Here is a 12110-nt window from a genome sequence, read left to right on the forward strand (position 1 = left end):
CACTATTGTGTTGAGGTGATGAAGATGGACACAAAGAACCAACAAATCCAAAGTGTTGCATTAAAGCTATTACTTGTTCTTTGGTCTGAGTCAACTCCTGCTTCATCTCTAGTTTCTCTTGTACATGTCTTTGTAGTGATTCATTCAATGCATTAATCTGATTTCTTAGAGCATCAATCTCCTCTGGATTTGCAGAAAGCTTCATTGGTTGACTTGAGGATGCAATGCTTGTGGATCCTTGATTTTTGGTTTGAGTCAACTCTTGTCTCGTCTTTAGTTGCTCTTGTTCTTGTCTTTGTAGTGATTCATTTAATTCCTAAATTTGATTTCTTAAAACATCAACCTCCTCTGAATTTGCAGAAAGTTTCATTGGTTGACTTGAGGATGTAAATAATGTTTTGGCATATGGTAATTGACACTAACACAATAAAAGCTATTACTAGAAGGAATTCTTTCAAATAACCGCACTAACTCTTACACATCATGTTTCTTTTTTGGAAAACTCAAGCTCATTCTTTTTGTATCTGTGCTTTCGTAGGCTTACAATGCAACTATAGAATTCTATTGGGTTCCATATCTTGTGGAGTCCAACAGTGACATTGACATCATAGATATAAAGAAAAGGATAATAAAAGTGGATGCCATAGCTGAAAGAGCCAAAAATTGGATGGGCGTGGACATCCTTGTTTTCAACACCTATGTATGGTGGATGAGTGGTATTAGGATCAAAACAATGTAAGCTTTCTTGGATACTCACTACTAAATCAGCAGCATGATATGTGCGTCATTCTTCTTCTGTTGTTCATGACAAGCATTCAACAGTCTCTTGCAGCATTTTATCTTTAGCCAAAAGCAAGATAACATGTCTAACCTCTAGTTTACAAATTTCAGATGGGGTTCATTTGCCAATGGACAAGAAGGGTATGAAGAGTTTGACACCCCAGTTGCTTACAAGTTAGCTTTGAAAACGTGGGCCAACTGGATTGACTCAACCATCAATCCAAACAAAACACGAGTCTTTTTCAACCACTATGTCACCAACACATACAAGGTCTCTCTATCTTAAGGAAACCTTAATGAAGTTAAACTTTTTATAGCAACAACTTAAGCTATAAGTTAAATGTGTGTTTGGATTCACGTTGAAAATACCATCTAACTTGATTTTAGGTGAAAATATTCACATGCTTAGTTCCACATAAATGAATTGATTCTAAATCTAAAAAATTGATTTTAAGTTGAAGCAATTTAGGTAACTTATGCATTGGATAAAAAAAATTATACTAAAGTTTACTATTAACTTACTATTAGAACAAAAATCCAAACATAAATTAGATGACTTCAAAATCAATTTTTCATGATAAGTCAAGTGTTGTTCTTTGCTTCATTTATGTCTCAGTAAAATGTCTCATGATTGTAACAAGTCAAATGTGTTGCTTCTCAGAAGCCAAGATTGGGGCAACATGGAAGGTGTGAAGTGCTTCAATGAGACAAAGCTAGTGAGGAAAAAGAAGCACTGGGGGACTGGTTCTGACAAGAGAATAATGAGTGTGGTGGCAAAAGTGACGAAGAAAATGAAAGTTCCAGTGACATTCATCAACATAACACAGATATCAGAGTACAGAATTGATGGACATTGTTCAGTTTACACTGAAACCGAAGGGAAATTGTTGACTGAAGAGGAAAGGGCTAATCCACAAAATGCAGATTACATACAGTGGTGTTTGCCTGGAGTTCCTAATACGTGGAATCAAATACTTTTGGCTATGTTGTAACAAACAAATATATAATATCTTACACAAAGATTCATGCCCCTTTTTTTCTTAACTCTTGTGACATGAAGATGTCAACTATTTGGTTTTGTGTACATTCAAGTTGAAATGCCATTTGTGTGATATAAATATACGTGCATCATGAATAGAGTTGACAATAGAATACGTTGTGAAACCAAAAAGGGTCACATTGTCACCATGTTACATTTATACATACATAGTCATCTGACATCTACACAGCCTACCTTTGTTGTCACAGTGAATGTAATGCAAGTGAAAGGAAGATCTTGAAATTCCATAGCTTATGACCTATTGTCACAAGTTGTCCCGTCACTAAATTTATTTAAAATAAGAAAAATTGCAAAACTTTATTTTTTGTGTAAAAATCAAAAGAGTTTTTCAATGTGATCTTTGAAAATAAGTTTGGATTTGGGGCATGGTTAAGAAAGATGAAAACTAAATAAATTCCATGACAACATTGATATATTCATAAAATGATTATTTTATAGTAATTAAATGTACAAATATTAATAACTTTAAAAAATTGTTTTAACCCAAAATGAAATAAGAAATTCAATTAAACTAGAGAAGAATAAAGATTTGTAAATTTAATTTTAGTTTGATAGGAAAATTCTCTACTCCACTTACAAACACTTATGTTATGCTTAGTTTAGAGTATAAAAATAGATATGATGAAAATAAAAGAATTTTTTTAAAATTAAAATAAAATATAAAAAGTGTGAATCTCATATATTCACAAAATTTCTCTTCTATTTTTTTTTCTTCTACTCCTAAATCAAAGACAGACTTAGGATGATTTTGATTACATAACTACATGCTTAAACATTTTTTTCAACCACTTTACCTGAATAATAGTACAAAAAAGTTACTCTTTTACCCCAAATTGCTTTTACTCTTTATGCTCGGAGAATTGTGAATCATAACAAACGAGAAAGTTACTCCCCCAGTCAATTATAAATGGTTGTGGGTGGTTTGACCGAGTTACTAATACTGGCTAGACGCACGTACCACCTGTATCTTTTATTAATCATTTTAATAAATTACAAAAAAAAATATTTAAAATTAATAATTAACTATTGTAAAATATATAAAATTATTTATCTTGTAAATTTAACTTCGTCTAAATTAAAGCATACTACTGCTAAAATATTTAGCACATTCATTCTAATATAGTAATATATATCTTAAGAGGAGTGATAAAAACATGTTATCTTTAATTGGTTAGAATGTATTAAAAATTACAATAAATAAATAAAAATTGTGTTTAAAAGAGTGTGTAAAAAAATATATTCCTAGTATTAGAAATTATTATTTTATCCAATTAGTTAAAAACTAAAAACATATATTTTATTAAAATATAAAAACTAAAAACAAATTAAATTCCTAAAAATATATATATTAAATTTGTATAGAGAATTAGAACAAGGTTAAGCTAGTTCTTAGGTCTCTATTTGTTGTTTTTAAATAGGTATTTCGACTATTTTTATTTCCAATTATATTCTTAAACTTCTATTTAGTTTTTAATTGGATCCTTTTGTTTAACTGTTGATTATGAAAAATTAATTATCTAGGTCAATTGAGTGAGTCCAAAGCAAAGTTGTTATTGAATGTAACGGAATAGGCTTGTGAAAAAATAAAAATACCAATACAAACCTAAATAGAAGGTGACAATATTAATTTTTGAGTCATTACTCAATTCCGTGTAGTTATTTATTGTAACTACAGTAAAAAATAATTAAAAAATTAAATATTAAAAATAAAGACTAAATTAAAAAATTAAAATAATTCATGCACTCATAAAAATTTATCCTAAAAATCATCCAAATATTTTAGCGTTTCAATATAATGTCAAGAAGTGTAAGGCACCAATATAAACGAAACTCAACGCTCAGTTTATGCCCTTTCGCCGCCTTATTCTGATTCCAGAAACATCTTCAATCAATCTCCCCTCGTCTCCTCTCAATCAAGGTTTGCGATTAATTACCCTTTTCAACTCTCATCTCTCGATTTCTGTTTTTCTTCTCCAGTTTCTTCGCTTGTTTGTTTTCTCATCAGATAAAAAAAAGGATTAGAAAAGAAAACTTAGGGATTGTTGATAGCTACCTGAAAAGTTTTAATTTTCGGGCGATTTTGCGTTTTTTTTATTTTCTGGGTAACGTTGGAATCGCTTGCAGTTTGAAGCTGAGAAATAATCATGGCCGGTGGTGCGAATTTCGTGCAGAGGGTTCTCTCTTACGTGGTGAATGAAGTGGTTGTCAATGGGCTTGCCAACAGGTACGTACGTGATGCAACAACTTTTTAATTGTATATTTTTTAATTTTTATAATTTTGTTTTTGATCTATGCGTTTGATTGTTGAGGTTGTATGCTTCCTTCTCTGGCTGTCGGAAATTTCTGTTCTGGGGATTTTTCAGTTTTTTTTAAGTGTCTCCTGGGCAACATGGTTGCACTGTAAGTTTAAGGTGTTTGAATGGTTTGCTGCATGGGCACATATATTCCTATGATAATTGGTAATATGCGTTTTGTTGTATTAGTTTTTCCTGTGCTGATTTTTAGAAATTTTAGCTAGATTTTAATGTGGATTGTACATGAATCATATGGTTGCGTTGTGTTTTGTTAAGGCAAAACTTAGTGATCTCTACGGCTTGAGAGCAATTAGTTTTTGATGGGGTGGAGAATATCCTTGGTGGAAAAAAAATGGTTGTGTTGATTGGAGCAAACATATTTTTTGAAGATTTTTTTTATTGCCGACACTCTGATTTTGGATTGACGGACTCAAACAAGAGGAGTAAGAGAGATATGGAAAATTTGGAAACCTTGAATCAACCATATTTGTGCCTGTGCATGAAAACAACCCATAGGATGACCCAGCTATAATATTGCATTGATTAGTAGAATTAACTTCAATTTCTATGTTTTGGAAGTATTCATTAATTACAGAAAAGCTTGACATCAGGTTTGTCAATCGTGTGCTATTATAGCATCTTAACATTGCAGCCTGTTAATGCTACAGGTTGTGAGCATTGCGTATTTTTTTATGTCGTGCCCACTGCTGCAGCCAATAGTATGATTTATGCCCAGGGGTACAACCCATCTTTGCCCTCGTTTTCCACGCTTTCCAACCCAATTTTTCCCTCGATTTTCCCTCCCTTTTTTTTGCATCTGATGGGCTTTATTAATTTTATAGCTGTGTTCTTGTTCAAGATGACTTGCTTCTTTGTTGAATGTTTATGCTGAGTGTTGTTTCCTGTGAAGGCATTTGAGTACAGTTATATGTGCATGCCATCAATCCATTCAAGATTGCATCTTTCTAGTTTCTAGGGACTGTTTGATTCTTTTTTGTTTTCTTGTTTTTAAGAATTATTTCAAGGAAATATTTTATAGAGTATAAATATTCCTAAATTTGTTTGATACTTTTTCTGAAAACAAGTTTTGAATGATCAAGGACACGCATCGTCTTCTGAAATGTTTTCCCATTCTACCTATCTATTTCTCTTCAGACATATTCTCCTGGACAATCTCCTCATGGGAGTCTATGTTATTTGAGGCAAAGATTGTAATCCAACTCAAACTGTAAATCTCCTACCGTATGACACGGAATGCTTTTTTCTTTCCACTGCACAACTTTATGTTAATGCAGAACACCCTGTCCTATTGAAAGGCATTGATCCCCCTCTTTAGTACATTGGTGTTGTTCGGAGTTTGTCTGAAGGCTAAGGCTTAGGCTTCATGAAGGTTGGAAACCTTTGTTTTGTTGGCAGCTGTGGGGAACCAGTGATGCATGCAGAGGAAAATGTACTGGTTGGGTGGGTTTAGGTGGGAGTAGAGATACAAAAACAACTAAAATGTGCTCCCAATTTTTTTAGTCTAAAAGTAATTATGGAGGACAAGTTTTCAAAATAATCAGATAAAAAATATGTGCACCCTAAAAGATGTTTTTTCATTTTTTGGTTTTTAAAGATTTTTTTAAGAGAATAATAATCAAGCAGGTCCCTAGTCTCCAATCCATGATATGCTTCAATTATTGCCTTGTGAATTCCAAATCAAGTACACATTTTTAGAATGCTGGTCTATTCAATGTCCAAGGCGTTCCAGCTTTTGAATTATCCATTTAAATTTACACAAAATTCTTTTACCCTTTTAGTTCTTGTTTTTTTGTTTACTGACCTTATTATGTTAATGCTTCATTGTGATTTCACAGCCCTGCATTTCAGAGGTTTGCAGTGAGGACATCAAAAAGAATTGAAGATATTTCTAACAAAGGTAATAGGACCAAAATGATTGTCTTTTGATGTTTTATTGACCATGTGAATAGATCAGTTTCACACTTGTGTTATATATTCCGGCAGCTGTTCAGAAGAGGCAGGAGCTAGCTGAGCAGATCAAGGACATCTCAAAAAATATGGAGGTTGTATGCTGAAAAAACTAATATTTAAATCAGCTATTGACAATGTGATTATCATCATTTAACTTTTCCTTCTTCTTTTGTTTCTTCCAGTCATTCAAGAACCAGTAATTTTGGTATTCTTGCTAATGGAGTCCTGATTTTCTTTAGCCAAAGATGTTCCTGGTGACAAGGCTGGGTTTTTGTAAATTTCTTTTGTTGTAATATATTTTGGTTCTTAACTCGTGATCTCAAAAGTTGGGATGCAAGGGTTTTTCAGTTTGCTTGGTGAACTGAAAACAGGATTAGGAGGATATTATTGCTAGTTTACGATACTATCACTTTGTCACCAATATTAGTTTGCCTTATTATTTGAAACTATAGAGGACGGATTATTACTGAATAAAAATGATACCTATTACATTCAATTTGTTCTTCTAGGGAATCCTAGGTGAATTCAGGGCACAAATAGGCCTCTTGCCAAATCATTTGTAAGCGACTTCTTTCACCAGCATGTTGTCTAGAATTGTTACCTTGTTTTTGCATACGTTTCTCATTTAATTTCTCAATGTAATTTATGTTGGGTTTGAATGTCATTAACTCATTTTTAAATTTTCATTCAAGCTTACTGTCGAAATATGAATCATATGGATCCATTTGAGTTAAAATATTCACACAGAGAAAATAATAAGAGTCATACAAATTTAATATTTTTTTTGTAAAGATACAACTGAGATGATAAAGGCACAATTGTGTGAAAGGTTTTAAGTGGTGAAATTTTTTGTATAAAGATATTTTCATATGGATCCATTTTGCTTAACTAGTTCCTCTTATTATTTTGTGTTAAAATTTTGAGTGGTGAAAAGTGTTGGATAGGCCACTTCTCTTTTACGAACTAACAATTGGCTGAAATGGCCAGGCTATTCTTTTTTTTTTTCTTTTTTGAGAAACAAGCTTATGTAAATTTCAATAATAACCAAAGAAGCAATATAAATCGGAATACGCTGAAAAAGTTGGAGACTAGAAAAAGGTGTTACCGGGACATGAGTCACACCATTAGTTTGTCTCCTTATATAACTAATATAAAAGGTTTGATTGATTAACAATAAGGGCTTACACTTATTTAAAATGTTACCTAGCTCAGAAACATCTTTAACAATGCCATTTATTTTATTCATGACAACCTTGGAGTCAAATTTAATTTGCACTAAGAACTATAAGGTTGGTTGGTTGATTGATTAAGAAGGAGGAGAAGAAGAAAAAAGTCATGGGTTTGATTCAAATTCTGCTTCTTGTAGTCTCATTGCACTTGTAGCCTGAATAATGATAGAGTATTTTTAGTTTATTATTTTTTTATTTTTTAGCTTATTTGACATTTCTTTTACTCTTATTTTTTCACCTTAATTTAGTATTGTTCTTAGACAAATAATTGGACTTAATTGATGATCATTGTTTACTTTCAGACTTGTACTTACTTGATATATCTGTCTTGTGTAGGACCTACAGGATGTTACAGAACTCCAAAAAGAGTATATGAGTAGTCTCTAAAAAGTTAATGAAAAGAGCTACAATTTTGTCAGAACCTTGTCGCTTTGAGGCTCATTTTGGGCTTGGAAGTTAGAGTCTCTGCACTTGGATTTTGTGTTGCGAATTTTGGGCCTTTGTATTTTGTAATTAGCTTAATTAGAGAGATTAGGTGGGTCAAATCAGGGCTTGTCCATTACTTCTAATTAGTTAGAGTATATATTAGTTTATTTAGTGTATTTTTAGCATAATTGTGAAATCTGATTTGGTCCAACCACACAGATCGGTCCAACTGAGACCTGGTGGTCTAATTGGGCCAATTTCACTATTGAATTGGTCACACAATTGGAAGATCATGCAATTAACTTGACCGGTTAGGTCACTGGACCTCAGTTAAGCTGGTCCAATCTGACCAATTTTTTTTTTTAAAAAAAGGACTATGTCTACGTTATCGTTTTGATGTCTTTATTATTATTATTATTATTATTATTATTATTATTATTATTATTATTATTATTATTATTATTATTATTATTAATTATTAATTATTATTATTATTTTGAATTTTAAAGTATGGACGAATTTTTTTACTCAAATAATGTTAGTTATATACTTTATATATAATAGATACATATATAATTTTAAATTTTTAATATATATCAGGTCAAATTAGGTCAATTACTAACCCATCGGTTGGACCACTGACCCATTACCTTGATCGGGTCAATGATCGGATCGGGTTTCACAATTGATTTTTAGAGTTAGTTAGTTAGTGAGAGTCACTTTCTATAATAAACACTAACTTCTAGTACAAGTTTTAGATAAAACTCTTCTCTCACTTGTTTTTTATATTTTTTCATCTCTTCAACTCTATTCTTCTCCTTTCTTTTTTTAATTCTTGTTGTTCTTCCATCTGTGATGACCATTGAAGGCTAAACAACTAATCATTCCAAGGATTCACTTTAAGCAATGATGAATTTTAGTTTTGGTTAGCAATTTCGAATTCTGTTGTAAATGCATATTTGATGTGCCATCATTTTCTTCTATTTTCTAAACCCTTTTTGCACCATTTTAATTATTGATTGGTCTTAATTGTCAATTAATTAGACAATTTTATTATTTGGGCTCATTTAGCTAATTTGATGTTTTTAATCTAATTTCAGGAATTAATGAAACATTGGGCTTAATCCGGATTTTGGTTGTGGACTTGAAGAGGGCAAATAAAACAGCGCTTACCTTAGTTAATTTCTAATTAGGAAATTTCGCAATTTTATTTTATGTTGTTCAGTGTTTATTTCGTTTTGGGCCAGAGTATTGTAATAGGGCCCAGTGACTTTGAGTGACTCTTTTTAAATAGCTGCCTTGGGATTCGTGGAGGGCATTCTGTTATGCTATTTTCATTATTCAGAGCTTTGGTTTTAGGTTTTCACGTTTTTCTGTTCCCTTGTTACAATTTTCGTTCTTAATGCAAATTTCCGTTTTCTGCTTCTAATTACGAGTTCATTCGTGCTTCTTCTTCTACTTTCATTTACGTTTCTGTTCATTTACGTTTCTGTTCATTTATGTTTCTGTTTCATGTTTCATTTGCGTTTTCTGTTTGAATCCATGGAAGGCTAGATTTTCTGGTGTTGTTTCCTTTTGAGGACGAAGCCCAACTCTCTTTGAGGTTTCGCTTGTAATGTGGTTTCCTGGCAGTTTCCCTTCACCAGTTATCCCAATTTCGTGAATATTAATCAGTGCACGCTTCGTGTTCGATTAATTGCCTCTGAGCCTAACTTGCGTTCATGCTTAATGGATGAAGGGCTAACTGGTGTACGTGGTGCCTAATCACGTATTGAAAACCCTAAGTTGATTTTCGCTTAGTAAATTGAAATAGGGTTGGATTAAGTGGTTGACTGTTAGGGACGAATTCTCCATAACCCAGGATAAGAGAATGGCTTCTGAATCAGAGGAAACAACCCGTTTTTAATATTAGTAGTTTCGTATTCCAGTTTACTTGTTCTGCTCTTTAATCACAAAACAAACAAACCCCCCCCCCCCCAATCGTTACTGTTACTGTTACTGCAAGTATATTATGAACATTTGGTTTGTCACTGCTCGTTGGGAAACGACCTAGGATCACTTCCTAGTTACTGCATTTTCATGTTTATTTGATTCGGGTACGGCCTCGATCAAATTTGGCGCCGTTGCCGGGGAGCAGTGTCCAAAGGTTCATAATAGCTAGCTAGTGTTGTGTGTTTAATTCTTTCGTGTTTTATGTTTAAATTGTTAGTATTGTGTTAGTATGTGTGTTAGTGTTGTTTAGTGTCCTGGTATTTTGTTTAATGTGTGTTCTGTTTCAGTTTTCCCATTAAGCGTTTCCCCTGTTTCAGTCTTGGGTGTTTCGCTGTGAAGATTGTGCTTGCGGCAAAAACAGAGTAGTAGTAGAAATCAATTAGAGACGGATTTTAGCGACCACCCATGCTGAATTATTTTTTGTTTTGGTAGCTAGGGTTGTTATTTTTGGCTGAATTTTTTTGTGGTAACTTCTTTTAATCCATATTGTGTGGGAAAAATAGCTAGAGCCTTTAGTTTGGTCAGATTTGAAAGTTCCAAAAAACTAGCAAATTTTGTGTTTGTCAAAACTTCAAACGGCCATAACTTTTGCTCCGGTTATCAGAATCGCAATTATTATATATGCATTTGGGGTAGAAAAAAATTTCCTATGCCGTGACAGCCGGCCGTAGGCGGCTGAGGTCTCCATCGTCCAAAAAAAGCGATTCTGTCAAAAGTTTTTTATTTTTCAAGTTTTATTCACTTATTTTTCTTAACTTACCATTTTTAGCTTTCATAGTTAGACTTTGAATTTTTGTCTGAAATTTTTTGTGCTATCTTCTCATCATTTTATAAGGTTGCTCACAAAATTTCAAGTCATTTGGATATCATTTGAGGGTAGCTGTAGTTCAAACCTACACCTTTATTTACATGATAAGGCAACTAGTTGTGTGCATGCTGAATGTAGTGTATGACTAGAGGTAATCCATCTGACTTACAACCCTTTGATCCTGAGATAGATAGGACATTTCATAGATTAGTTAGGCATCATTTTATACCTTTTGATCATTCTAAGCATTCCATAACTGGTGAATTTGTGCATTCTGTTATTGATGATTTTGAACATCCTGATCTTGAGCATTATAATTTTGAGCATTCTGATTCTGAGCATTCTGATTTTGCACATTCTGAGAACATGGCACAACCTCCACCTCGTGAGAGGACTCTAAGGGAAATGGCTGCACCTGATTTCACCTACGAAAGCTTGTGCATCCAATACCCTGATGAGAATGTCCCATATGTTCTTAAAACTGGACTGATTCATTTGCTTCCAAAGTTTCATGGCCTTGCAGGTGAAGACCCGCACAAACATTTGAAAGAATTTCACATTGTCTGCTCCACCATGAAACCCCCAGATGTCCAAGAGGATCACATATTTCTGAAGGCTTTTCCTCATTCATTAGAGGGAGTGGCAAAGGACTGGCTGTATTACCTTGCTGCAAGGTCCATCACGAGCTGGGATGACCTTAAGAGAGTATTCTTAGAAAAAATTTTCCCTGCTTCCAGGACCACAGCCATCAGGAAGGATATCTCAGGTATTAGACAACTCAGTGGAGAGAGCCTGTATGAGTACTTGAAGAGATTTAAGAAACTATGTGCCAGTTGCCCCCACCATCAGATTTCAGAACAACTTCTTCTCCAATATTTTTATGAAGGACTCAGTAATATGGAGAAAATATGATAGATGCTGCCAGTGGTGGAGTCCTTGGAGACATGACTCCTACTGAAGCCAGAAATTTAATTGAGAAGATGGCCTCCAACTCCCAGCAATTTAGCGCCAGAAATGATGCCATAGTCATTAGAGGAGTGCATGAGGTAGCTACAAACCCATCTGCATCATCTGAAACTAAGAAGCTTGAAGGCAAACTGGATGCATTGGTTAACTTGGTAACCCAGCTGGCCTTGAATCAGAAATCTGTACCTGTCGCAAGGGTTTATGGTTTGTGCTCCTCTGCTGACCACCATACAAACCTTTGCCCTTCCATGCAGCAACCTGGAGCAATTGAGCAGCCTGAAGCTTATGCTGCAAATATTTACAATAGACCTCCTCAACCTCAGCAGCAAAATCAACCACAGCAGAGCAATTATGACCTCTCCAGCAACAGATACAGCCCTGGATGGAGGAATCACCCTAACCTCAGATGGTCCAGCCCTCAGCAACAACAACAGCAACCTGCTTCTTCCTTCCAAAATGCTGCTGGCCCAAGCAGACCATACATTCCTCCACCAATCCAACAACAGCAACAACCCCTGAAACAGCCAACAGTTGAGGCCCCTCCACAACCTTCCCTCGAAGAACTTGTGAGGCAAATGACTATG

At 34.0% G+C, this 12110-nt stretch overlaps 1 protein-coding gene and 1 pseudogene across 2 annotated transcripts; both read left to right on the forward strand.

Annotated features, from left to right (window-relative positions):
* Window positions 1-393: 393 nt before the first annotated feature.
* LOC114389831 lies at window positions 394-1787 on the forward strand (annotated as a pseudogene).
* Window positions 1788-3620: 1833 nt separating this feature from the next.
* LOC114389294 lies at window positions 3621-6601 on the forward strand. Of its 2 annotated transcripts, none has more exons than XM_028349934.1 (5): window positions 3621-3758; window positions 3965-4064; window positions 5991-6052; window positions 6139-6197; window positions 6288-6601. In XM_028349934.1, the coding sequence occupies exons 2-5, from the start codon at window positions 3985-3987 to the stop codon at window positions 6303-6305; spliced, it is 219 nt and encodes a 72-aa protein (XP_028205735.1). In that variant the 5' UTR covers window positions 3621-3758; window positions 3965-3984; the 3' UTR covers window positions 6306-6601. The 2 variants fall into 2 exon arrangements, with proteins under 2 accessions (XP_028205735.1, XP_028205736.1); XM_028349935.1 differs by having other exon boundaries at window positions 3648-3758; window positions 3947-4064.
* Window positions 6602-12110: the final 5509 nt, after the last annotated feature.

Source organism: Glycine soja, chromosome 16 (assembly GCF_004193775.1).
Source record: "Glycine soja cultivar W05 chromosome 16, ASM419377v2, whole genome shotgun sequence".
NCBI classification, from domain to species: domain Eukaryota; kingdom Viridiplantae; phylum Streptophyta; class Magnoliopsida; order Fabales; family Fabaceae; genus Glycine; species Glycine soja.